The following is a 27,492-nucleotide window of genomic DNA, read 5'->3' on the forward strand; positions in this document are numbered from 1 at the left end:
TCGGAGCAACATCGAGAGGAGCGAAGTGGTTTCCCACATAATAAATAGAACAAGAAATGCTTGAGGCAGCCGGAGGGTAACCAATCACCAAAGAAAAATGCTGATTCATGGATACGTCCCCGTAATTGAGTAAGTTTTTTTTGACAATGTAAATATATTCATGAAAATGAACGGAACGGGGTTTTTTATCGTCGCAGCTTTCTATTTTATTTTGACGTGGGTACGTCTACGGTTTCAAAATGGGGGGCCATTTTGGAAAACGGTCCTTATGTGCAGCGCCATCTATCGGAATGTCTAGAAAGTTCTAGACATTTTGAGGTTATTCGAGAAGTTTCTTGAAATTTTGAAAAAATTTAAGGAGTTTTTGGAAATTTCGAGGGAATGCGTGGAGTTTCTGGAAAATTCGAGAAAGACGAAAGTATTCACGTACAATTACAACTGTATCGAGACAGCCGCCTGCCATTTTAATTTCTTGGGTCTGTCTGTGATGGGTCCTATTTAGATGCGTTCGTAGAGGTTCGTAGGATATTCGAGGGGACGACTTTCTCTTTTTTATTATAAACACGAATTTTCGGTTGTTTTCAATCCTTTTATTTGCCCTTCACTATACAATGGCGGCTTTGTTTTCGTTTCTCATTCTTTTCGTCCCAAATGATGACGTCAACTGAAACAGATTTGAGGAGCGAATGGCAAATTTAATTCCGCCTCGTGGATGACTGGAAAAAACTGGAATTCTCATCTAAAATCCTGAAATTTAATGCTATCCAGGGAATGAATAATTCAACAATTAATCTCACAGTTCTCATTACATTTATTCAGCATCACTCCAAGTACTATATTACCTATATCATTAATTTAATTGAAAATAAAAGGGTGTAAAAAAAGTACAAATATTTACAAAATACTGCTTGTGGGGGGAAAAAATCTCATCAGAAAACTCGTTGAAATTGAAACTCAGTCAGGTTGAGATAAACTTTTACCAAAAATCATTAGTCGATTTCTCGTACAATTCATGATTATTATTATCATTAAGTTATTTCATCGCCAAGTACATGTGACTAGATATCGGCATGAATGATCGAATAATTGAGCTGGATATGAGTATGTGTATACATAACGAGATGAAATTGTGTAATTACTCTTTGAAATAGCATTTCGATCACTTCATTCTTCCTCCTCTTTCTCATGCTCATCAGCAGCAGTTTTGTCTTGCGATTAATATAAATCCTACATTATACAATTATAAAATCATTGTTGACAGTGTAAAAACGAGGCGGTTGCATTGCCATCATGTCGTATGAATTCTATTACATATTCGTTGTTAAAAGAGTTTAAAATCTTATCCATAAATCCAGTAATATTGTTCTTTCACTGCGCTTTTAACTTGAGAGGTAGATCATACTGATGTTTTACGGAGCGGTATGCGCTATTGATCTTTAAGTTCAGCCCTCGATTTAATCTCAGACTTAATGGCGTGAAATTCAAATTTTCATCGGAAGACTGAAACACAAATTTCATTCTCACTCGATCAATTTCTCATCTATATTTCGTCATATCTATGTTACTGAGTATCTTATATTTCTGTGGAGATATAAATGTGAAAAAGTAGGATTGAGTGTATCAAAAAGCCTTCTGGAATTCGTCTTTCGTCGAATGACTTTACTATTTTTTTTTATCTCTGAAAATAATCAATTGAATTTTAGTCATCAGCCCAATCTGACGTAGATTCGGGACATGATACCTTCTGCCTCCCTCACACAAATACTCGGGAAGAACATTGACAATTATGTTCACACAAGCTCGATCTGATTACATTAACCATGTAATTTTCAATCTCAGCAAAGTCAAAATAGTTTTTTTTCCACCAGTATATACAATAACACGTTTTCTTTATCTTAAACATTATCGTTTTGTCTCATTTAACGAGAGATCCATCACTCTTGTCTTTCTATTTCAAAATACACGAGTAGTTTATGCATATTGCATAATGTTTTAAAAAAATCCAAAGTATTGTTTTCATCGTGATATGACTGCGATAATTCTACCATCATTTTATTGTTCGGTTAGCCCTACCATTACGAAAATGAAAAATTGTAATTGCTACGTTCGATGTGAAATGCATTGGTTTGAAGTATTGAAACGAGATAACTATTCGAGTTGAGTTTAGTCATCTTGTTTCATTATTTCGGTATTGAATCGTCATCTACTACTGGATTCATTATAAAATGCAACAGCTACCGCTAAATATCTCATGAACTCGATTAAATATCCCTAGATAAATAAGATGCAAAGGTGAGACGCGTAAAAAATGATAGAAAAATCTAGAGCTTTCTTTACATTACTAAATATATTTGTTCAACTCCACGTTGTTAACTCCACGTAAATTAATTCAACTGTTCGTTGAATAAAAATTTATAAAACCGTTCGTAATGAAGTCTTTTTAATAAAAATTAGGAGATCCAAAACAAAAAGCTTCCATTTGTGCCGATGTTACGGACCCACGAGGTGTTATCGCCCTTCATCAGGGCAATAATTTATTCTTAATAATCCATTAGTTGTTCATGGAATCTCGACAGATTTTTTCACGTTTTTTTCTTGAATTTGTGTATGTAATGTAATTTCTCAGAGAAAGCGTCAGATTTTTCTATAATTTTTTTCATCCGTGGAATAACGAAAAACTCATGAGGAAGTTATGCTACAACTCGAGGCCGATTTCATTTTCATATCGATTCAAATGAAGTAGCTTATTTCTTCAAAAACCTTAATACGATACTATCGTTATATTTATTGGACAGAGGCAGTGTCAATTAGCCGTTGGGACCTTCCAGGCCATACCTTACATTCTAAATTAATCGTTATCATTGCATAGAGCAACTTGTCACCAGTGAAGTGGTGAAACCAGAGACCCATTCACGTCTCATTAAATGCTGAATTTACCAGAAAAACCCAGCGAATTCGCTAAAAAATTCGGTAGCTTCATCCATTAAATCTCTTCTCGCGTGATGTCCTGTTTCCCACTGGTCACCTGTACTTACAGACAGCTATCAACCACAATTTCCCCAATCTTTAATACAACATCATCGAAGGTTGGTCTCTCCCTGGGATCCTTCGACCAGCACTTGTCCTGCAGCTCCTGGAGAGCAGGTGGTGCAGCCTTGTGGGCCTTCCACTCTAGGGAGCCCCCCTTCAACAGCGTCAAAACAGTCTCATCATTGAATTTGTTGAAGGGCAGCTCACCCTGATGAAATATCTCCCAAACGAGACAGGAGAACGAGTACACATCACTCTTCGTCGAGTACTCGTCCTCGTAAACGGCCTCGTAAGGCAGCCACCTCAGTGGAATCACCTGATTATTATGTTTAGTGTACTCCTGCTGATAGGGCTCCTTAGTCATGCTGGTCATGGATATCTTGAGGCTCAAATTGCTGGCAATGAGGCAATTTCTCGCAGCAATATCCTTGTGCACCAGTCGATTATCAGCCAAATGCTTGAGCCCATTGGCAGCCTGACTGGCCAGCGCCAAAATCTGGGCGACAGAGAGCTGTGGAGCCCTGGCCTTGGCCTCCAGCGTCGAATTGCCAGTCTCCTCCTTCCTCGAGGCCACCAAAAACTGCTTCAACTCACCCCAATCTGTGTACTCCAGTATCATGTAGTCCGGCTCGCCCTCCCTGCACAGACCCACCAACTTCGCCACATTCTCATGATTCAACTTGTGAAAGAGATCCAGGTGCCTCTTAAACTCCTGCAGAACGGTCTCATCCTTGGTGTTGAGTAGGCTCTTCACCATGACAATCTGCTCCTTCTCGGAGTCCACTTGGTACCTAGTGGAGAACACTTCGCCAAATTCCCCTCGACCCAGTGGCTTAAGGTCCCCCAGGTTGGCCCGGGATATCGCGAGTTTGTCGTAACTGCTCTTGGACTTTCTCGAGTGATTGCTGCTCTGACTCTGCGCTGTCTCGCCACCATCGCTCCTGTGGGAGTCCCTGTTGTCCTTCTTCTTGCTGTTCGCCCCTTTGTGGTTCATCTCCTTGAGCTCTGTCTGCTCCTCGTGAACGTCACCATTCTCAAGCTTGTCGTCAGCCTGCTCCTGCAGGTACTGCTGCTTCCTCCTGCGTCTTCTGTATCTGCAGTACAGCATTAGACCTATCACCAGGACCATGTAGGCAGCAGCAACACTCAGGGTTATTGTCACTGTCTTTGTCATCATGGAGCCATCGTAGTTCTCCATGTCCATGTCGTATCTCGATTCGTCTCTTGGCTTCACTATCAACTGGACTTCAATTCGCTTGAGACCTCCACTGTTGCCAGCTGTGCAGCCGTACTGGCCGGCGTCCGTCATGAAGGCCTCTCTGATGTACAGGGAGCCATTGCCAAGCACTTGGGATCTTTCCCCCAAATTTCCAAGCTTCGAGTTCTTGTCCCAGTGGATCTGCGGTGTTGGCTTGCCCGTTGCCACACACTCAAGCAGAACCGGCGTTCCCTCCAGGACAAATGTCGGATCCTGGGGGAGTCGCTTGAACTGGGGGGCTATCACCACCTCAATGTCAATTGTGTGGTTGATCGAGCCCTGGGCATTCGTTGCCATGCAGATGTACTGGCCCTTGTCACTCTCGACAACACCGTTGAAGTGCAGGGTGCCATTTATGTCTTGAATGTGCTCCGGGAATTTATCACCGCAACCGTATTTCATCCATTTTACCGTCGGATTGGTGGAGCCCTGGGCCTTGCAGTATACCTTCGCTGTGGAGTTCAATTCCAGTTTTTTGTCGACAGGAGGGGGCGAGAATTTCAGTTTCTCTTGGATACTCACTACTGATGGCTCTGAGCGGATGCTTGGAAAGCCTTTTGTCTGGATTTCGCAGGTGTAGGTGCCCCTGTCTGAGAGGGATATCGACTTGAAGTGAAGGGTCACGTTGCCGTTGTGATTTGTCATTCTGTATCTGGTGGGGCCACCCGTCTCTTTCAGGGGCTCTGAGTCCTTCAGCCATTGGGCTGATGTCACTGGGGGTGGCAGACCGGAGTAGGTGCAGGACAGCGTCACTGGATCACTCTCCATTACTGATGAGGACTTTGGGGATGTGTGGAGGGTCGAGGGGGTGGAGACGATCACTTGGACGAGGATCTCGGTGGTGCCTGACAGGTTCTCCGCAACGCAGGTGTAGTTACCGTTGTCCTCGGGGCTTCGGGCTTTTGAGATTATCAGGGTGTTGTCTTGGGTGCGGACTGCACCGCTGTCGCTGATTATGTGGCCTCGGGGGTCGCGCCAGAATATTCGGGGGGACGGTAAACCTCGGGGCTCCAGGCAGCTGACCTGGAGCTCCTGGTCTTGGCCGACTATTGCCTGCTGGCTCGGCAGGGATGGCTCGAAACTCGCGTCCGTCAGGTTTTTAATGACTGAAACAGGGGTTTGGCATTCAGATATTTTTTCTTCGGCTGGGGTTGGAGTTCTAGGAGAGGGCACACGGACGAAAACATTTAATTGAAACACCTATCCAATTCGGTGGGTAATTGTATTGGATTTCTATTGAACTGTTCTATTAGTTTTGGCCGATTCTATTAAAATGTTCAATAGACAATATTCAGTAGATAATGTCAATAGAATTCTATTTTTCTGTATGACTTATTCTAGGGATATAGTTTCTGTAGAATTTCATCGGCTCAAATTTTTTAAACTTTTTCGTTTGATTTTCTTGATGAGAAGAGAAGAAAAATAGAATGAAAAAAATTGAAAATTTGAGTCGAGCAAATTCTATAGAAAATATATGAAAAGAATAAGTTGTAGAGAAAAATTGAATTCGATAGGCTTTTCTAGTAACTTTTTTCGTGCGTGCAGTGATTTATGCGTATTATTTTTTATCATTGTGCATGTTATTTTGATGCTTATTGTTATTTGTTTATTTATTATAAATTTATTATTTGTTCTCTGAAAAATTCTATTGCAGTTCTGGTTGGAATTTCTGAGAATTCTCTTGAAGTTTTGTTAGAATTCTATGAAAATATTCTATTTGTTTTTGAAACTTTAGAGTGTCAGTTTGTTGAGAGATATTTAATAGAAAAAAGTCGGGAGAATTTAGTTCATCTGTTGACTTTTTCTTATTGAATATCCAATATAATCAAAAATCCTATAAAAACCTACAGAATTCCAATAGAATTTTCTAGCGAATTCGCGAGGTTTTCTATTGAATTTTTTCATGCGTGTGGTATTTTTTTTTTAAGACAATTACAAATTACAATGATTATTTATTATTTATTATTTATTATTATTGATTATAAATTATTACTTGTCCTTTTCAGGACAAGTATTGATGATAATCCTGTTCTTACCAATCATACTCACATGCAATATAAAGCTCAGCCGTGTAAATCTGTCTCGTCTCGTCCCTGACACCATGACAAGCATAGATACCCTGATCGCGTTGTTCAACAGAGCGCAGCAACAAAGTGCCATTATCAAAAATCACTCGTTCCTCGTCATCAACGAGGGGGCCATTATCGTTGAAAAACCACTCAATTCTATCAGCATCTTCGTACATACAGTGAAACGACGTTGATTCACCGCGTTTCACTATGAGATTCTGGGGCACAACTTTTATTGTTGCTGTCTCATTCGACGGTATTACCAGTGGAAAGCTCTCCTTAATTAACGAATAGCCCGCTTCGTTCTTCGCTTTGCACGTGTACACTCCACTGTCTTGGGAATTTGCATTGTGAATTGATAATTTTCGCTTCTTTTTCGTCTCAATCCTTCCATCAGCCATTACCAAGCTGTGGGTATTCCTGGGGGAGAGGTGATTAAATTTAATGATCAATTATTTTTATCATATGTGTTGTTCTAATTACTGATTGATTCAATTGCCGAGGAGGCATTTTATTAATTTTTTTTACTCACTTGTACCACTCGTATTTCATTTCTCCGGAACCGTCGACGTGACAGCGTAATTCAATTTCACTACCCAGTCGCACTAACGATGGAAACTTGGGTGATTCCAGGACAACACTCGCTTCACTTATCCCTGGAAATAGAGGGAAAGCCGTTGATGAAAAAATTCTGTAATTATTTATATGAATTATATAACAATTCGTACAATTTAGATTCAAGTCGTTTTAGCTCAGCTGAGTTTTTGAGGATTATCTCGGAATCTGAGGCAGATAGCAAAATTTTCATTGGGACCTTTTTCGTAGCCCTTAATGTGCTCTACAAAAAAGATTATAACGAAAAATTCTCTATCTGCCTTGCATTTCGAGATATTCATGATTGTCTGACGCAATAATTTATTTTCATCAATCGTCATTTGAAGAAAAATGAAAAAAAAATTAGTCAATTGTTCAATGCATTATTGACATTTTAAAACATGTCCAAGTGCCCATATTGCCCCACTCTTCTTTACTTCTTTTTATTTTTTAAATTATAATCATTCGTATTTTCATGAGTGTTCTCCTCGTTTCAATTAACCACTGAATATTTTGGTAAGAAAATAAGGAAATTTCATCGTTTGTATTATCACCCTCAACTCGAAATCTACATGAAAAATCAAACAACAGTATAGCGTTCATATCTTTCATTTCCCCTCGATCCTTGAACTCAACCCAGTCTTCTCAGTGTCTCGGCTATTCGGATAACTTGTGTTTTAGATATATAAATGAACCGAGAGATCAAAGACACCAAAGGGGGCACGAAAAACCAGCTGGAGGGGTTTATTTTTATCATTCCTCAACATCCACCCAATGTTTATTGTTGCCATCCGTTCAAAGGTTTTTTTTTCTCTCTTCTTCAATTTGTGCCTTCCATGAGAAGTCGATCACGAAGTGTTTCACTCTATGAGTAATTTTGAATGCTGATTCCGGCTAATCGAAGCTATTATTAATGTGAGAGTAATTCCATGGATATTATTTCTCCCCCTAATTTTTTTCATATTTTTACTTCCGAGTGGAAGCTTTGCAATCACATAAGTTTAGGTTTATAATTTTTCGTGTTGGGGTAACTAAATATGGCCTGAAAAGTCAGGATATGCGATTTTTAAATATGATTCATTGATATAAATTAAAATTATATTTTTATACAGATTCGAAATTCTGATATTTTTCCAAAAATCAATTTTTCAACGATCGCTCAGAACATTGCCATCAAAATGGAATTAATCTTTACTTAAAAAATTGATAACAATACCCTTTTGATTCCATCGTTTCGTTTCGTTTCGAGAAAATTCGTCTGCATGTAGAATCATATTATTAATGTGAGAGTAATTCCATGGATATTATTTCTCCCCCTAATTTTTTTCATATTTTTACTTCCGAGTGGAAGCTTTGCAATCACATAAGTTTAGGTTTATAATTTTTCGTGTTGGGGTAACTAAATATGGCCTGAAAAGTCAGGATATGCGATTTTTAAATATGATTCATTGATATAAATTAAAATTATATTTTTATACAGATTCGAAATTCTGATATTTTTCCAAAAATCAATTTTTCAACGATCGCTCAGAACATTGCCATCAAAATGGAATTAATCTTTACTTAAAAAATTGATAACAATACCCTTTTGATTCCATCGTTTCGTTTCGTTTCGAGAAAATCCGTCTCAATGTAGAATCATTTGACAAAACGAAATAATCCGCAAAATTTTGATGGCATTTCAATTGACGATAGTACTATAACACGAAAAAAATAGAAGAGAATAGTGAGGTAAGAACTGAAAAAGCCCATTCGTAAGCCAATTGCCAATTCATTAGCAACAATAAACTCTTAAATGATGAACTCATTAAATAGTAAACTCATTTATTATAAAAAAATGCAACTAACCACTTGTCTCGTATTTTTATTATTACTCCATCTCCTCGAAATTGTCTCGCGGTTACTCAAGGACGAGGACTGGGGGAAGTTGAGCTTTTCGCAACAGTGATTTTTACGTTGATATGTCCTCATATATGTATATCTTCATGCTTCGTATAGCCAGTGTCAAGCATGCAAATAAACCAGCAAAAACCGAGGGAGAGAGAAAAAAACAGTGTTCCCACTTATTTTTTTTTTGTGTCATTATACAACTCCTGACTACCATTCTCCCCCGTCAATGAGAGAGATCAGTTCCAGGGGAAAACACCAAGATATGCCCAGGGTCGCTTGGAACACTACTCACTTCGAGGGAGGGGGACTGCTCTGGTTGCTATGGGAACGGTTCCAGAGTGGTATGTAGAGGAAAAAAAAAGAAAGGAGAGATATGAAGACAGAACGAGGGGGAGAGAGAAGGAGATGGTTGGGATAAGGGTGGAGGGAGGCCGACGGTCGATGCGAATACACCATAAAGTTTTATGGCCTTCCTCAAACCCCCTCCCACCACCGGCCAGATGTACATCTGATTTTGATTCTGTATTTCGTCAGGAAAAATTGGCAGGAGGAGAACGATGACGGGGTATTTGTCAATAGTTGGACTCGTGGAAGTGAGATGAATCAGTTGGAGGTGCCCCTCGTCTTCGGATGTCGTAAACAGATTCATTTCAATAGAACAATCCGATGATATGCGCGCTTGAACGAATTTCACTGGAAAACATTGCCCATTCGGTGGGTAATTCTGGTGGATTCAATAGGCGGTTCTCTTGAAATCGTCCAACTGTTTCCACAGAACTTTTTTTATTGAGAGGTTTTATGTAGGAGTTGAGAAAATTTGAGGGAAAAAATTGGAAAAATTTTGACGAGGAATTTTTGTAGGAAATAATAATAATCAATATAATGAGTTGTTTCGGCCCATAACTGATAGAGAATTTAATGATAGTATTTTTTTATTTAATGTTAGAGCGCTTTTTATACCATGAAGACAATTATGTAATTCCTTTCTTGGAAAAATCTTCATTTTTTTTCTATTTTTTTAATGTTTTACATGCTACTGAGTGGAGCAAAAACAAAAATTGAAAAAAAATTTCTTTTGATATAAAAGAAATCATCGAAATAATCACATTGTAATGATCAAATCCGAGAGTCACTGAGTGACCGTAATTTAGGGTGAAAACTAGATATATTACGTTAATTTTTTGATAGACCAGTTAAAAAAAATTTAAATAACGTAAATATTCTGTTGTAGTTGTGAATAAAAAGAGGGTTTAAAAAAATAGAAAATTTAATAGAAATCCAATAGAATTTATTTTATAGCAAAAAGTAGTAAAATTTTTTATACAACTTTTTCTATTGAGTCATTTTCTATAGGAATTCTATAGAAACTAAGGAAATTAAACGAAAAACTTGGAAAACTTGACCCGAAGAATTTCTATAGAAAATATCCCAGTCCAATAAATTGTACAGAAAAATTCAATTCTCTTTATTTTTCTATAGAATACTGTCCATTGAAAATTGCTATTGAAGTATTTTCTACAGAAAATCTATAGAGACTAAAAAAAAACAAAATTTATAGAAAAATTTGATCCAACGAATTTCTGCAAAAAATATCTCAATAAAAAATAAATATATACAAATTGTATAGAAAAATCGAATTCTATTAATTTATTCTATGGAATATTGTCCATTGAAAATTGCTATTGAAGTATTTTCTACAGAAAATCTATAGAGACTAAAAAAAAACAAAATTTATAGAAAAATTTGATCCAACGAATTTCCGCAAAAAATGTCTCAATAAAAAATGAATATAAATATATACAAATTGTATAGAAAAATCGAATTCTATTAATTTATTCTATAGAATGTTTACCATTGAACATTGCTACTGGAACCAAACGGGCGTAATTTCTCAATAGAATCGGCCGAAAATATAAAAAATTCAATAGAAATCCAATAGAATTTTTTCTGTGAAATTCTTTCGTACGTATTCACGTGGCATTGTCACTCTACAGATTAATTTTCAAATAACTTACATTGCACGTCGATTTTAGCTGGTGAACTCTCGATAGTGTTTCCACTCGGCTCATGATAAGCAACACAAACAAAGTTTCCACTGTCTAGAATCCTATTGACTCGAGTGATGTAGAGATCACTGTCAACTTGATGTCTTCGTGGACTGGGTGCCAGGGTCTGTCCATCGAGTTTCCATGAATAATTGACACCAAGTCTGGGCTGTGTCTCACATCGTAAACGCACGGGTGATCCCTCTATCACTGAATGGTCCGCGGGACTCACGGTGAAGGATAAACCGTCCTCCTGGCCGTGACCGAAGTTTCCTGGAATCATTGGAAGAGAAAAAAAAATTTTTTTCGGCCCAGTCTTTGAGGAATTCGTGGGAATTTCATGGGCTCTCCTATCGATAATTTAATTTCGAGTTTATGACGCTGAAGTTGGCGAAAAAAAATCGATTCAGACGAATCTGGGCGTGTGCACATATTTTTAAGTGATCACGCAGGAAAAAATCAACAGAAAACCTAGCGAATTCGCTAGAAAATTCTATAGAATTTCTATTGGAATTTCTGTAGGGATTCTATTGGAAAATTCTACTTGTTTTTTGCGCCGATTCTATTGCATTTTTCATAGGAAAAAGTCAATATATTTTGAATTTCTCTTCGAATTTTTTTCTTGAGATTTTTTTTTCAGAAAATTGATGCCCGAGCATTCTTATAGAAAAAATCTCAAGAGAAAAATTCAAGCAAAAATTACAAATTTGAATATCCAATAAAATTTGCGCAAAAGACAAATAGAATATTTCTATAGAATTCCAACAGAATTTTCTAGCGAATTCGCTACGTTTTCTATTGAAATCCTATTGAAATTTTCTCCTTGTTTTTTGCGCCGATTCGATTGCATTTTTGATAGAAAAAAGTCAATATATTTTGAATTTCTCTTCGAATTTTTCTCTTGAGATTTTTTTCATTAGAAAATTGATGCCCAATCATTCTTATAGAAAAAATCTCAAGAGAAAAATTCAAGTAAAAATTCCAAATTTGAATATCCAATAGAATTTGCGCAAAAGACAAATAGAATATCTCAATAGAAATCCAATTGAAATCCTATAGAAACCCCACAGACTTCCTATAGAATTTTCTAGCGAATTCGCTAGGCTTTCTATTAAATTTTTTCATACGTAGACTCAGCTCTAGACTGAGTTTTCGAGGAATATCTCCGAATCTAAGGCAGCTAGCGAAATTTTCATAATAACATTTTTTGTAGCTCTCAATTCGCTCTCCAAAAAAGGTTCACACAAAAATTCAGCTACCTGCCTTGGATTCCGAGATATTCATTGAAAACTGAGGGATAATCAAACGACTTGGCTTCGTTCCTGAATTAAATAAATCACTGATTAGGAATGTCTTATCTATCTCGGAGGATGAACATCCTCGAGCCGGAAATGGCGCATCCCCTGATAATGTCCGGTCCTATCAGCGAGTCTGCAGCTCCCTCATGGATTTTTTTTCTCATGAAAGCCATCGAAAAAATTTAATCAACAAACATGCTCTTCGCAGATCACAACGGGACAGGAAAAAAATCCACGATCTGAATTCATTTCTCTCGGTGTTTGTGCCCCTCATTCCAGTCCAAGTTACTGAATAACGTATTTGTAAACCTAATGCTGAGGGAGGTGGAGAAAAAAACTGGATACGAAACGGTTGGAACAAAGAAGCTTTAGTAGTACTTGGGGCCCATGTGCGTGAAAAAAACGCGAAGGGAGCCCAGGAAACGAAAAAGAAGACGTGGAGAAACGGAGGAATGGAAAATAAAGGATTGGCCAATGACGTTAGCCGTGACCATGGGTTCCCACCCCCTTCCGACCCCATTATTCGCAAATTTTTTTTTATGACGTGCTGCCTCTGGCCGGCTTTTTATTCCATCAGAGTGGACTTATTATGAATAACTGGTGTACCTGGTTGGGACTAATATCGGGTTTCTAATCCTCTGAAATGTCTGCCAACATCTCTATGGGGAGAAAATCCCTTGAAAATGCGGAATTAACGAACAAAAAGATTTTGTTCTCTGGGTGAATAGATTTTAGTGGAAGATGTTTTATGTTTTCTTCTGAAGCAGCGTGACAAAATTTTACAGAAAAACCTAGCGCTTTTTCTGGGAGATTGTATTGAATTTATTTTTGAATTCTTTGAGAATTCGCTCGAAGGTTTATTAGAATTCTGTGAAAAAATCTATTTGCCATTTTGAGCCAAGAAAAAAAGTTGGGAAAATCGCAGTGGAATGAGTTATGTAGAACCATCGTCTAGAGATATTTTCTACAAATGAATAGATATTTCAAAATGTGGGGGAGGTTGCTGAATTTTCAATGGAAATGGCCCAAAAAATATTTGAATATTGAAATGTTCAATGGAAATTATTTAACCGAAAAAGTCAATTCAATAGAATTTGATTTTTCTATACAATTTATTCTCTTCTCATATTTTCTGTAGAATTTCCTCGGCTCAAATTTTCCCAATTTTTTCATGCTAAGAAAATTAAAGAAAAAAAATTAATATCTCAATAGAATAAGTTTTACAGAAAAATTAAATTTTTTTGACTTTTTCTATAGAATTTCCTCGGCTCCAATTTTCCAAGTTTCTCCATGCCATTTTTCTTTTCTTCTCACCAAAAAAATTAAAGAAAAAAAATTTAATATCTCAATAGAATGTTTTACAGAAAAATCAAATTCTTTCAACTTTTTCTATAGAATCTCCTCGGATCAAATTTTCCAAGTTTTTTTTATGCAATTTTTTTCTTCATCTCATCAAGAAAATTGAAAAATAAAATTTCAATATCTCAGTAGAATAAATTTTACAGAAAATCAAATTCTTTTGACTTTTTCTATAGAATTTCCTCGGCTCCAATTTTCCAAATTTTTTCATGCCATTTTCTTGTCTCCTCACCAAGAAAATTAAAGAAAAAAAAATTAATATCTCAATAGAATACGTTTTACAGAATAATTTAATTCTTTCAACTTTTTCTATAGAATATTTCAATAGAAATCTAACAGAATTCTCTACCGAATTCGCTGTTTTTCTAATTTGTCATCCCTGAAATTTTCGGAGCAGACCGAATAACTCATCACAATTATCCATAATAATTACCCCCATTACCCAATAAATAACCACAATTATTAAATTATCAAAATCAATAGAAAATAATTGAGCATAAAGAGCCGGCTGAATGACTCCGAAAGTGATCTTCAGACAAGCCCCGAATGATTCATCCCCCCGCCGCCGGAAATATGACCGGGCGCCGTGAACCGAAAACCCTTTGAGCCGTCACCTGAGATTATACCCATGCATCAAATCGATACCAAGAACCGGGGATTACAATTACTCCCGCGAGATAATTCCCATCGCAACGAGAGCAGTCACTCACCCAGCAGTAGAAATATCAGGGATGGAAGAAACAAGTTCATTCTGCGGCAATTCCCTCCTCTCGGGTCTTCGAAAATCGAAATTTCAAGATACAAAAAACATAGATGAGAAAGAGCGCTTGTATTTTCCGTCACATCACTGAAAAATTAACTTGGCACATGTAGATATTTCATAGAGTCAACGGCCTGCGATTGAACGATTGCGGTGGAGGTAGACGAAGGAAAGGGACGCGCAGTACTGAAGTAACGCTTGGCGGTTTGGCCCTGTACAGTTTCCACTTGTCTGGCAAGCCCGAGAGGCTCTCCCTGCCTTCGTCGGTTATATCCGATACTTTCCGACCCCTACTTCGGCGCCGTTGCTAACTGACTGGGGTGGACGGCCTGCCAATTTGTCTGGAGGAGGGGGAACGAACCCAGGGGATCCCGGAGTTTGAGTTTTCTTCGATAAATAGTTAAACTTTTTTATCAACTGTTGGTGCACTAGCGTTTAGCTACAATTCACATTAGTTTTTATCCCTCATCAATTCCTGAGGAAATTTACGATCTTTTAAGCTATTTTGTGAGTACTCAGAGGTCGCTTTTTAGCTAAATTTCAACTTAACTCTTAGTTAACAGCTACATTAACTTTTAGCTAAAATTTCCATTCGTTTTTAGCTAAAATCTACATTAATTTTTAGCGCAATTATATTTTTTTGGGATTTCTCGTAAATTTGAGGATTTAACCTCCTGAATCCAATTGCATTCAATTCCTGAGGAAATTTAAGATCTTTTAAGCTATTTCGGAGTACTCAGAGGTCGCTTTTTAGCTAAATTTCAACTTAACTCTTAGCTAACAGCTACATTAACTTTTAGCTAAAATTTCCATTCGTTTTTTGCTAAAATCCACATTAATCTTTAGCTCAATTATATTTTTTTGGGATTTCTCGTAAATTAGAGGATTTAACCTCCTGAATCCAATTGCATTCAATTCCTGAGGAAATTTACGATCTTTTAAGCTATTTTGGAGTACTCAGAGGTCGCTTTTTAGCTAAATTTCAACTTTAACTCTTAGCTAACAGCTACATTAACTTTTAGCTAAAATTTCCATTCGTTTTTAGCTAAAATCCACATTAATTTTTAGCTCAATTATATTTTTTTGGGATTTCTCGTAAATTAGAGGATTTAACCTCCTGAATCCAATTGCATTCAATTCCTGAGGAAATTTACGATCTTTTAAGCTATTTTGGAATACTCAGAGGTCGCTCTTTAGCTAAATTTCAACTTAACACTTAGCTTACAGCCACATCAACATTTAGCTAAAATTTACATTAACTTTTAGCTAATCTTCATGAATTTTCAGCTAAACTCCACATTGACCTTCACTTAATATCCACATTAACTTTGAGCTAATATTCATTATTATCTCAATTCAATTTTTTTGAAGATTTCTCGAAAACTAAGGGACTTAGCCCCCCGAATCCAATTGCATTAAACTCCTCAGAAAATTAACGATCCTGCATGCCATTGAAACAAAGACCCGCTGCATCCGCCAGTGGCTAGAAAAAATAATTCATGAAATAACAACTTCATCATCTCTTTCAAACGTTATTTTATTAGGAATTCCAATATACCATAATTGACTGCAATCCATCATTCAAAAAGGAATCAATCGCATAATGACTCATATGAAAAACTATCTAATCATAATCATCCCTCGAATAAAAACACTACAACAAGTCTTCCATTTCCTGCATAAATTGCATGTACGCATCGTCCTTGGTTTTAGGTTGTGACGACCTGGCTGAATGAATCTCGGGTATTCTGTCCGGTAACCTGGAGACAATGCTGTTACCTGTCTTCTTTTTATCTTCGCGCTTGACTCTGAGAGATGTCGGCAGAAATCTCGTGACATCTGCAGCTAGATTTCTTATCTGGGGTTTGGCCTCGATCGTTGTGGAGCTCTTCCCGTCCTTTTCGTTTCTATTTATGAGCTGGGGCGCAGCTGATAGTACATTGGGTTGCTTCGCTTGAATGGCATTGCCACTCGCAACGGAGTGCATGTGCGAATTTGAGAGATTTGGAATGCCCGAGAGATTGTGAATCTGCATTTGAAGGGGTGGCGGCATGCGGGGCATGCTTGGGGGCCCTGGTCGAAGTAATCGAGGCATTCCTGGTGGTGGCCCTGATGCAGTGGAGAAAAAATTAGATACAGCACGTGTGAAAAAATTTTATAGAAAAATCGGGGGAAGTCGAGGGACATTCTATTGGATTTTTGTTCAACTTTGGGATAAGTTTGGCCGAATAATTGGAATTTTAATTTTAATGAAACAATAGGGAACTTGCATGATTTTTTTTCAATTAGTTAATTAATTAATTTTTTGTTTAATCAATTTTTTTCATGTTTGGGACCTGAATAATTCATTTTTTATTCACCCTCGAAATATTGCTCATTAATTAATAATTAATTGGTAAAAGTTGAAGATTTCAAAGGCTTTAGAATCGCTAGTGACGTCAGACAGACGGTCGAGTGCTGAACCAATCAGAATGGCTCGGGCCGACCTAACCCAATCTTGAGGTGCGCCTCGGCCAATGGAGGACGACAACTCCCCACTCTCTTCTCCTTAGACCAATGAAGTGTTACCTAATCGGCTTCATGACGCCATGACCGAAAAATTGCCATCGAAATTGACCAATTTTCAATTAATTATCAAAAGACATTCTGGCAATATACTTCCATAATTTTCGACGTTGAGCTGTCCATGTGTTATGAGGAATGCATAAGGGAATTCGAAAAAATTGAGCTTCACCCAAGTTTCCTATTCTCAAAATTCATAATGAAGATAATTCAAAAACCCCAAAGTATTTATTTCAAGAACCAAAATGTTCTGAAAAAGTCCTCGTAAAATTCTTAAACTTGAGAAAATTTTGTAGGGGACGGTGGGGAAAAATGAAACACGGGGCAAAATGAAACAGCAAGAAAATCTTGTGATCTAAGGGAGATAGAACGATTTTCATGAAAACCTTTTTTGTAGAGAATTTTACAAGCTACAAAAAAGGTCCTCTTCAAAAATGTCCTATCTCCTTTAGATGACGAGATTTTCCCACTGTTTCATTTTGGCCCGTGTTTCATTTTGCCCCATGCTCCCCTAAATAAATTCCAAATAATTCCACATTTATCTCACAAATGTCTTCAGGAAGAAAACAAGAAATTGAGTCCATAGAGAATGAAATTGCCACCGAAAAACGTTTTTTGACGTTCTCCCATCGCAAATAATTTTCGTAAAAAAACGAATAATTTCAAATTAAAAAAAATGAGTTGGTAATCACCTGGTGGAAGTCGCAGTCCCATCCTGGGCGGTGGTGGTGGTGGCATTCGCAGATGCATGGGAGGAGGTGGTGGACGATACATCAAAGGTGGTGGAGGCATGCCCATCGGTGGCATTCCATGCTGCTGTTGCAGATGTATCGTAGACTGTTGAGAGCCCTGAGAGGATCGACTGGCCTCCGAGGACGCCTCAGCAGCTTCAGTCTTCTTATTCTCCTGTCCATTATTGACCTTCGAAGACTTTCCATCGGTGTCGGCATCCAGTAGGGACAGCCTGGCGTTCAGATCCTGCGCTCTCTCGGTCTCCCTCTTCTTGTGGACGACCTCCATCTCCCTCATGAACTGGTCTATGTCCTGTCCAGCCATCGCCAACATCTTCTGTTGCAATGTCGTCGGCTTGACTTTCTCCAGTTCCCTCTCCTGACCCTTTTCCTTCTGGGAATTTTGCTCCTTCTCTGATGACGATTTATTCTCGTCTTTGTCGTCTGCGAATCTTATTGTTCGAGACTTCTGGGATGAAGTTATGGACTGGAATTGTGAGATTTAGGGGAGCTCAATGAATAATTTTAGGGAATTTCATGGATATTGAGTCCAGATTAATTAGAAAAGTGACAGAAAGACAATTTAACTTGACAATTAATTTCTTCACTGAATTCATTCAATTTATGATTAATAAGAATTATAAATTATTAATTCAATTAATTATTCTATAATTTCTCTTCACTGTCAATAAACTGTTGACAATTTAAACAGATGAATTGACGTAAAAATACACTGAAAGAAATTATTTATTCGAATTAACTGAACATTATTTGAATCAAGTGAATGAATTAATTGTCGTTAACATGCACAATTCTTCATTTTGATGAGACGAATCGTTTGATTCTACTACAGGATTTTATCTAATTAATTATTCATCATTTATTTAACGTTATTTCAACATTTTCATTCAAATAAACCCACGAATTTATCAATTCCCAACAAAAATAGTATTGGACGAATAAAAAAATTGAGAAATGAAAATTTTTAACGGAATATTTTGAAGAATGGGACGTAATCAGCTCCAACTTGGGATGGAATTCACTCACCTTATCTGACGACTCCTCATCCTCACCGGCAATGTCAGGTGGTGGATATGGAGGTACCCCTGGAGGTTCTTTACTAGGAGCCAGGATGGACACTGTTGTTGCAGCAGAGTAGACACTAGTTTTCTTGAGAATACTGGGCGGTATGGGGATGGCCATCAACGGGTGGTGCTGCGGTATGTAGTGGGAATGTGGAGGGTAGATGTGGGCTGGGGGCTGGGGCAGGTCGGGCAGGGGAATCTGTGATGTCATGGCTCCTGAAAGAATTTTTACTACAATTTATTCGTTCATTTATTCAATTCCAGAAAATTCTTGTTAATTAGACAATTCTTTTACATTTCTACTGAACTTTCTATTAATTTTTGGCCAATTCTATTGGAATGAATTCGATTTTCTGTAGAATTTCCTCGATTAAAAATTTCCAAGTTTCTTTGGTTGATTTTTTCGATGAAAGGAAAAGAAAAATGGAGTGAAAAAAAATGGAAAATTGGAGTTGAGGAAATTCTGTTGAAAATAGCTCAGAGTCAGAGACATTTCGTGATGATATGGATTTATTTTATCACCTGGATATATCCTGGACATGTCAGTATTCGGCGATGGCAGTGGAATCTCGTCGACCTGGACCTGTTGAGCATGTTTGACAGCCTCGAAATAAGACACCAGATCAATTCGTCTTCTTTCGTACTGAATCAACTGCTCTTTCAACTCTGCCCACTTCTCGTGATCGTCTTTGGCCTGAAATGTGTGTATTTCTGTGAGAAATCTTTGCCTCATTTTTTATCTTATTTATTTACAATAAAATATTGTTTTAAACGATCTTTCATCGATCTTTCATCGACAATATCTCCTGATCAAATGGTGCGATTTGAATTACTCACGTCTCATTTTTTAATTTAAAAAAGTATCTTGAAAATGAAAAAAAAAATTGGGAAATTTCACTCTGCCATTCTCGAGTGAAAAATTATGAATCATCAATGGGATTTGATTATTCGAGCATTTTATTTCGATGAAATTTCTAATTACTACTTACATACATTTTCAGCACTCGATCTAAAGTCTCCTTGAGCTTTTTCCGTTTATCTTTCAGCACTTTCTCGTTGAGAGGCGGTGGCTGCATGACGTTATACTCTGGAAATAATGAAAATTGTAGGAGAATTTAGGGAGACTCGTGGGCTATTGTCTTACCCATTTGATCAATCTTCTCCATTTCCTCTATGATTTGGGCTGGATCCTTGCCCTTCAGCACTGCTGCCCTCACCAGTTGACGTTGCTTCTTGTTTTTCTTGAGTTCCTTCTTGCGAGCTTCCTTACCTGTCAGCCAAAAATAATCCCACAAATGCAATAGTCGTATTTCAATAGAGTAAGTTGCATTGAAAAAGCCAATTCTGTTGATTTTTTTCTATAGAATATTTTCCATTAAACATTTCTATTGAACTATAACTCAAAAAACTGCGGAATTCTTGAATAGGATCCGCCAAAAACGAATAGAAACCCAATGAAATTTTCAAGCAATTCTCTTTTTATGGAAAAAATGTCCGACAGACAGTTTTTTCATTTAAAAAAATATAACAAAATGTTTAAAAAATTTGAGCTCAAGAATTTCTACAAAAAAATATCTTAATAGAATAAATTGTATAGAAAAATTAGATTCTATTCATTTTTTTCTATTGGATATTTTGCATTAAACATTTCTGTTGAAATAAAACTCAAAAAACTGCAGAATTTTTTAACAGGATCCCCCAAAAACTGGTAGATACCCAATTAAATTTTCAAGCAATTCTCTTTTTATAGAAAAAAATGAAATGAGTGGCTACTCCTCTTCTCATAAAAAAATACAAATAATACAAAAATACAAACAAAACGTTTAAAAAATTTGAGCCCAAGAATTTCTACAAAAAAATATCTTACTACAATAAATTCTATAGAAAAATTGCATTCTATTGATTTTTTTTACAGAATGTTTTCCATAAAACATTCCTGTTGAAATAAAACTCAAAAAACTGCGGAATTCTTCAATAGAATGCACCGAAAACTAATAGAAATCCAATAGAAGTTTCCAGCAATTTTCTTTTTGTAGGAAATGTCCAATAGACACTGTTTTCATTAAAAAAATACAACGAAACGTTTACAAAAACTGAGCCCAAGAATTTTAACAAAAAAATATTTTACTAGCATAAATTCTGTAGAAAAATTGCATTCTATTGATTTTTTTACAAAATGTTTTCCATAAAACATTCCTGTTGAAATAAAATTCAAAAAACTGCGGAATTCTTCAATAGAATGCACCAAAAACTACTAGAAATCCAATAGAAGTTTCCAGCAATTTTCTTTTTGTAGGAAATGTCCAATAGACACTGTTTTCATTAAAAAAATACAACGAAACGTTTAAAAAATCTGAGCCCAAGAATTTCAACAAAAGAAATATCTTACTAGAATAAATTCTATAGAAAAATTACAGTTTATTGATTTTTTTACAGAATATTTTCCATAAAACATTCCTGTTGAAATAAAATTCAAAAAACCGGAATTCTTCAATAGAATGCACCAAAAACTACTAGAAATCCAATAGAAGTTTCCACCAATTTTCTTTTTGTAGGAAATGTCCAATAGACACTGTTTTCATTAAAAAAATACAACGAAACGTTTAAAAAATCTGAGCCCAAGAATTTCAACAAAAAAATATTTTACTAGCATAAATTCTATAGAAAAATTACAGTTTATTGATTTTTTTACACAGAATATTTTCCATAAAACATTTCTACTGAAATTAAACTCAAAAAACCACGGAATCCCTGAACAGAATCCGCGAAAAACCAATAGAAATTCAATAGAATTTCCTAGCGAATGCACTAGGATTTCCAATGAAAACCTTTGATCCATGAGGTTATGGTACGACAATAAACTCACGAGCTTGATCAGTAGGATTCATGTATTTCCCACTCTTGGTGGTATTGATAGACCGTCGTCCCATTTTGATGAGTATCAACCGACTCGGGCGATCACTAAGCCACAAATTCTCCAAAAAACTCAATTGTTCCTTCGATTTCTGACGGCTGCTCCAAAAACAGAACGAGGGACACTCACACGGTCGATCGCGACGCTCTCTAGCCCCCTCGAGGGGCTCCAGCGAGGGCGTCTCTCGTCGAAATCCACTCGATCCTCAGCGTTTCTCAGGGGTGGGGGACTGGATCCAACTGGGGATCGTGGAGAGAGGGGATTTCTAGTGAAAAGAACACTTCACGCACTCATTCCAAGTGCTCTCGACTCTACAACTCTAGGTACCCTCGGTTTCTGACGACTCTTGTGACTTCAATTCGCAAATATTCCTGGAAGCCGAGTAGTGATGCTCGTGGAGGAGTCGCCATAGCATAAATTACCCTGAATTTTCGTCGAGAATTATCGCAATCCAGCTCTCAAGACCATGTTTGGATCACTCGACTAGAAGATATTCCTCTGGATTCGCACTTTTTCGTTGCTCAGCATCCATCGATCGTTGTTCTTCGGCTGGAGTTTGTGGGGAATTCGTTCGTCAGGATGAGTGGAACAATAATTGAAAATTTGAGTGGGAAAAAACTCTCGGTTCTCGTGGTTTTTCTCATCATTGCACAGATTACGTGCTTTCTGATTGGAGGACTTGTGGGTGAGTAGACGGCGTGGAAAAACATTTGGCAGAACATATTTTTGTTTTTGGAGTGGAATTCGATTTTTCTATACAACTTATTGGGATTTTTTTGTAGAAATCCCTCGGCTACAATTCTCAAAGTTTTTTGTTTGATTTTTTTAAGTAAAAGAGGAGACAAAATTTGGGGAATTTGTGACGAAAAATTCCTGCAGAAATCATCTTAATGGAAAGTATTGTATAGCGAGATTTAATTAGGGGAGGGTGGGGTAAAACGGACACTTTTGACTTTTTTTAAAAATATTAATGAGTGACGAGCCTAAACTGAGCTCAATTCGTAAATTTGTTTCTGAATTATAAATTATTTTTAAAAAGTCTCAAGTGTCCATTTTACCCCACCCTCCCCGATACTGATTTTTTCTGTGGAATTCGATTGGGATTTTTTAAAGAAATCCCTCGGCTCCAATTTTCCAAGTTTTTTGTTTATTTTTTTTAAATTAAAAGAGAAGACAAAACTTGGGAAATTTATGGCGAACAATTCCTGCAGAAAATATCTTAATAGAAAAAATTGTGTAGCAAAATTTAATTATACTGATTTTTTCTATAAAATTTCTGTTGGACATTTGTAATTGAAAAAACTCGCAGTAAAGCTCTGAAATTATTCAATAGGATTATTCAACAGAATCAGCCAAAAACGATTGGATTTTTTCATAGAAATTGAATGGAACTCGCTACCTTCTTCTGCGAAATTTTGTCATGCTTGAAAGGTTTGAAGTCGTAATTTTGAAGCTAATGGGATTACTTTCAGCTCCGAAACCAGCGACCAACCAGAATATCCTGGCTAGAGCGTGCAAGGATGACAGGATCAATGGATCAGGACTTGACACATCCAAGTGGTATTACTTTCAAGGAGTCGGGGCCTGCCAGCCTGAGGATATGCATAAGTTTGATGTTGACAGTCAGTTCAAAGCGTTTCAGGTCGTCTATTCCTTCCAGGTGAGCCTCACAATATTTCTGAATGATTAATGAGAAATTGAATTAACAAACTAATGCACTTATTTCACTGAAAATGTTTCAATCAAATGCAATAAATAATTTATTCGTTTTCAATTAATTAGACGGGAATTAATTCCTAATTAATAAATCCTTTATTTGATAACAAAAAAATTCGCCTATATTTTTCAAAAATATTTGCAATCAGTAAATCAGGAATATTTTGAGAGAATGTAAACTTAAATAGCAATTTTACAAATAAATTAGCAATAGCAATTTAAAAAACACGAAATTTTTCAAAATTTTTGAATAAATGAAAATCACGATTACTGCTCAAGGGACATCAAAATAATTTTTAACCCATCATTCAATCAATTCAGAATATTGTTTTTAGTTATTGTGGGACAACGATTTTCGAGAAAATTCAAAATTAAAAAAAATAATCGATGAATTAAATTTTAATTAGTGGCGATCGATAGGACTCAACAATCCTACATTTGAAAAAAAGACAAAAAACCTAAACCTTAAGTTTGAACGATTACAATGCTTCCAAAGCCAAATAAAATTGTTAAGAATTTGACAATTGTTAGGATTTTTTTTTTAAATAACAAGAAAGAATTTGTTTTCCCCTCAAGATGCCCTTGCCAAGGAGTAACATGATCCTGGACTACTCGAGATGGCAGCAAAATCTCATCGGAGTGTTGCAAGTGGAGAGTGTCTACCACGATCAAGTTCAACTAGCCCCGAAGATCCCCATGATCCTGGACGCACGACTGGCGTACAGGAACAAGGGGGATCCCGACGACGCCTGGAAGCCGTACGCAGCCTCGAGGATTGAGAGATACCTGGAGTGCTCAATCGCCGACGAGATCGAGCACTACAACTACAACTGCGGAGTGATTCCCCTCTTCGAGCTCGGCTCACTCTACCACGACTACTACCTTCTCAATATTCGTTTGCCCATCGAGAAGAATGTCAACCAGGGTCTTGGGCACATAAGCGACCTGTACCTGACTGTCATCAATCAGAATGGGGGCTTCACGAAGGTCTGGGTCAGCCTCAAGACCATATTCTTTCCCATTGTCATATGCTTCATGGCGTGGTACTGGCGGCGAGTTAATTCCATGTCACGACCACCTGCACTCCTGGAGTACATGCTCCTCGCTTTGGGCTGTGCTCTGACTTTTCTGAATCTCCCCCTGGAGTACCTGACCCTCTCCTACGACATGCCATTCATGCTGCTGTTGAGTGATATTAGACAGGGGATTTTCTACGCTGTTTTGCTGTCGTTTTGGCTGGTCTTCGCTGGAGAACATCTGATGGTAATTAATGAGAATTTCGGGGATTTTTTAGCGTTTCAAGGCCCGGGTGTACTATCTTTCGAATGTTATCTGAATTTTTTTTTATCTTTCGTAATCCGAAATTGTCAATTGAGTGGTACATCATGTAGAAATTCCCAAAAATATGATAGAATGATAAAGAAAATAGAAAAAATTCTGAACTTTTTCAAAGAGCGTTTTTAATTGAGGTTCAGAATGAGTTGAAAAACGTGGAAATTAGAAATATCTGATTCGCTGTGGCAAATTATCTATTAGCTGTCATTTTCGATGGTGGATAACAAAATACTGACTCATCATGGGAAGTGACAGCTAGGTATCTCAATTTTCAAAACACTGGTATGTTGTCATCTGCCATTTTTATGTGATAAAAGTGTGATTAAAAATTCTCCAATATATTACAACTTTTTTCAAAGAGCCTTTTCGGTAATAAATGAATCTGTGCAGTGTGGGAAAAGATTTACGAAATCAGTCTTCCCCCTGCATGATATTGAGTGACAGGCCGCCATTTGTCACCGTAAATCAGATACATTTTTCAATTTCTTATTATCCAACTTATACTGTACATAAATTAAAAATGCTCTTTGAAAAAATTAAGAATTTCTCTACTTTTTTTTGATTATTCATTCAATTGACAATTTGACTCAATTGACAATTTCAGATGACGAAAGATGAAAAAAAACATCAAGATAAACAACAAGATATTCTTATTCTCTTTTCATTAAAAAAAGCTCAATCAGAAAAACTTGGCGCATTCTCTAAGATATTCCGTTTATTTTTGCGTCAATTCTGTATGCAACTTCATCGAATCGATTTTTATTTTCCTATAAAAATTCTTGGACGTAAACTTGCCAAATTTTCAACACTCAACTAAGTTAAGTAAATTGATTAAAATTTCTTAATTACCGAGTTGAACATCATTAATTCCAGCAGAACACGTTTTTCTATAAACAAATATTTATTTACAACTCACGGTTGAGTTCGATAATACTTGAGTCAATTGGCGCAAAAAACCATTAGAATCATTAGGATTTTTCAATAGAATTCCAACAGAAAAATTCAATTCAATTAGAGGAAGCGCTAGATTTCCATGAAATGTCTTCACCCATCGTGAATCCCAATTCCGTCGTGATAACTAAAAATCCCAAATTTCAGATTCAAGATGGTGACCAGAAGAACGGCCTGAAATGCTACTGGCGGCACTTGAGTGCAGTAGTCGTCGGTTGTCTCTCCCTCTTCATCTTCGACATGTGTGAGCGTGGAATTCAGCTGATAAATCCATTCTTCTCAATCTGGGTGACCAACATCGGTGCCAAACTCGCCCTGTCCTTCATCATTCTCGCGGGTATATCCGCAGGATTCTACTTGCTATTCCTCACCTACATGATATGGAAAGTCTTCATGAACATAAACGTGAAGAGATGCGCACTCCCGAGCATGAGTTCGGCCCGACGTCTGCATTACGAGGGTGTGATCTATCGTTTCAAATTCCTGATGATCGCCACTCTTCTGTGCGCGTCCCTCACTGTCGTTGGGTTCATCCTGGGACAGATGGCGGAGGGACAGTGGAAGTGGGACGAGGACCTGGAGATCGAGACAACGTCTGCTTTCTTCACTGGGGTTTATGGCATGTGGAATATTTACATTCTCGCTTTGCTCTGTCTTTATGCACCTTCCCACAAAAAATGGCCGGTTGAACCCACTGATCAGAGCCTCGGGGAGGAAATTGAATTCGCTAGACTATCAACTGAACCCAATGAGATGCTCTCGCTCACTGCTTTCGCCAGGAAGACTGCCACGGAATAGATTCTACTTAATGGTTTTATTTATTTTTTTTAACACTGGGACGAACAAGTTCAGTGGAAAATCCTAACACTTTCTCGAAGAAATTCTAGTGAATTTCTGTTGGAATTTTATTAAAAATTGGGATTTTTCGCCGGCGTTTTTCATTGAAAGAAGGACATACATATTGATTTTTTCATATGATTTATTCTATTCGGGTTATTTTTATAAAAATTCTTGGGCAAAATGTTTCAAGTTTTTTTTATTGAGGAGAATAAATGAAAATACAGCAGAAAAATCTTGGGGAATTTATGCCCAAGTGTTTCTATTCAAAAAGAAAAATCTACTGACTTTTATATCAAAATTTTTTTAAACATGGCAGGGTAAAATATCTTCAGTAGAATTGGGGAAAAAACAAATAGGATTTTTCAGTAAAATTCCAACAGAACTTGAATAGAATTGCTATAGACTTCTGAAGTAAACAGTGAAATAGTCTCCTGAAATGATCGATCAATCATCATTTCGTCCTCATTATCTGTAAGTTAAAAGAGGTGATATATTACACTAAGTTTTATTTATCATATCGCAACAAGTGAAAAAAATGACGACGAATCATGCGTTTCCCCGAATATTGGGTGGACTTAACGATAGGATATGATTTAACGAGCCAATTGAACTTCCTCGATGTGTGTAAAAATGTTTAGACTCATGTATTCATTAGAGAGGCCCCTGGATTCGTATTCTTCCACGTACAACTTATGACTACTCCAGATTACCCTCTGATGAGTTGCGAAATTTACTGGGATAATTGTTAGTGACGAGTATATCATGGTAGGTGAGCAGTTTTACAATATTCCGCATTAGTGATCATGTTTGTAAGGAAGTACTCCTCTTGAATGTAGAATAGTGCAATTATTTTTGTTCATTTTTCACTCGAAACACTCGATTGAGAGCAACATCGATCTTTACATTGGGTTGAGAACTTCGTCGCAAGTAATTATGCAGAAACCGACCTGTATTATTTTTTTATAAATTTTTGTAATAGTTTTTGCCAGAAGGTGTGTGAGAAAATAAATGACTGATTTTTTCACTTTTAAATTGACGCTTTTTCGTCTCAATTT

General features: G+C 37.0%; 3 protein-coding genes across 8 annotated transcripts; 1 reads left to right on the forward strand and 2 right to left on the reverse strand.

Annotated features, from left to right (window-relative positions):
• LOC107038266 (protein wntless) lies at positions 1-27,469 on the forward strand. Of its 2 annotated transcripts, none has more exons than XM_015257274.1 (4): positions 1-129; positions 23,068-23,255; positions 23,888-24,574; positions 25,745-27,469. In XM_015257274.1, exons 2-4 carry the CDS (start codon positions 23,196-23,198, stop codon positions 26,393-26,395), a joined length of 1,398 nt encoding a protein of 465 aa, XP_015112760.1. In that variant the 5' UTR covers positions 1-129; positions 23,068-23,195; the 3' UTR covers positions 26,396-27,469. The 2 variants fall into 2 exon arrangements, with proteins under 2 accessions (XP_015112760.1, XP_015112759.1); XM_015257273.2 differs by lacking the exon at positions 1-129 and adding an exon at positions 21,613-22,280.
• Positions 3,003-14,471, reverse strand: LOC107038263 (inactive tyrosine-protein kinase 7). Its single transcript, XM_015257268.1, has 5 exons — positions 14,254-14,471; positions 10,857-11,159; positions 6,890-7,013; positions 6,338-6,777; positions 3,003-5,394 (listed from the first exon to the last, which is right to left on the reverse strand). The coding sequence occupies exons 1-5, from the start codon at positions 14,291-14,293 to the stop codon at positions 3,032-3,034; spliced, it is 3,270 nt and encodes a 1,089-aa protein (XP_015112754.1). The 5' UTR covers positions 14,294-14,471; the 3' UTR covers positions 3,003-3,031.
• Positions 15,773-22,239, reverse strand: LOC107038264 (WW domain-binding protein 11). Of its 5 annotated transcripts, XR_001460889.2 has the most exons (8): positions 21,548-22,239; positions 19,826-19,951; positions 19,671-19,768; positions 19,204-19,375; positions 18,644-18,912; positions 17,558-18,083; positions 15,862-16,412; positions 15,773-15,786 (listed from the first exon to the last, which is right to left on the reverse strand). XR_001460889.2 is itself a non-coding variant. In XM_015257269.2 (7 exons), exons 1-7 carry the CDS (start codon positions 21,609-21,611, stop codon positions 15,958-15,960), a joined length of 1,710 nt encoding a protein of 569 aa, XP_015112755.1. In that variant the 5' UTR covers positions 21,612-22,239; the 3' UTR covers positions 15,825-15,957. The 5 variants fall into 5 exon arrangements, 4 of the variants coding, with proteins under 4 accessions (XP_015112755.1, XP_015112757.1, XP_015112756.1 ...); XM_015257269.2 differs by lacking the exon at positions 15,773-15,786 and having other exon boundaries at positions 15,825-16,412; XM_015257271.2 differs by lacking the exon at positions 15,773-15,786 and having other exon boundaries at positions 15,825-16,412; positions 18,644-18,894; positions 21,548-22,238.
• Positions 27,470-27,492: the final 23 nt, after the last annotated feature.

Source organism: Diachasma alloeum, unplaced genomic scaffold (assembly GCF_001412515.2).
Source record: "Diachasma alloeum isolate Michigan unplaced genomic scaffold, Dall2.0 Dall_scaffold_00279, whole genome shotgun sequence".
NCBI classification, from domain to species: Eukaryota; Metazoa; Arthropoda; class Insecta; order Hymenoptera; family Braconidae; genus Diachasma; species Diachasma alloeum.

Bases quoted from the DNA above. Each gene is read 5' to 3' on its own strand.
- LOC107038264 (XM_015257269.2), bottom strand. From the start codon at position 21,611: ATGGGACGACGGTCTATCAATACCACCAAGAGTGGGAAATACATGAAT. The intron at 19,769-19,825 runs GTAAGACAATAG...CATTATTTCCAG, and splicing joins GGAGAAGATTGATCAAATGG to AGTATAACGTCATGCAGCCA. The intron at 16,413-17,557 runs GTGATTACCAAC...CCACTGCATCAG, and splicing joins GGGACTGCGACTTCCACCAG to GGCCACCACCAGGAATGCCT.
- LOC107038266 (XM_015257273.2), top strand. From the start codon at position 22,175: ATGAGTGGAACAATAATTGAAAATTTGAGTGGGAAAAAACTCTCGGTT. The intron at 23,256-23,887 runs GTGAGCCTCACA...TTTCCCCTCAAG, and splicing joins AGGTCGTCTATTCCTTCCAG to ATGCCCTTGCCAAGGAGTAA. The intron at 24,575-25,744 runs GTAATTAATGAG...CCCAAATTTCAG, and splicing joins TCGCTGGAGAACATCTGATG to ATTCAAGATGGTGACCAGAA.
- LOC107038263 (XM_015257268.1), bottom strand. From the start codon at position 14,293: ATGAACTTGTTTCTTCCATCCCTGATATTTCTACTGCTGG. The intron at 7,014-10,856 runs GTAAGTTATTTG...CTCTATTTCCAG, and splicing joins AGCTAAAATCGACGTGCAAT to GGATAAGTGAAGCGAGTGTT. The intron at 6,778-6,889 runs GTGAGTAAAAAA...CCTCTCCCCCAG, and splicing joins ATGAAATACGAGTGGTACAA to GAATACCCACAGCTTGGTAA.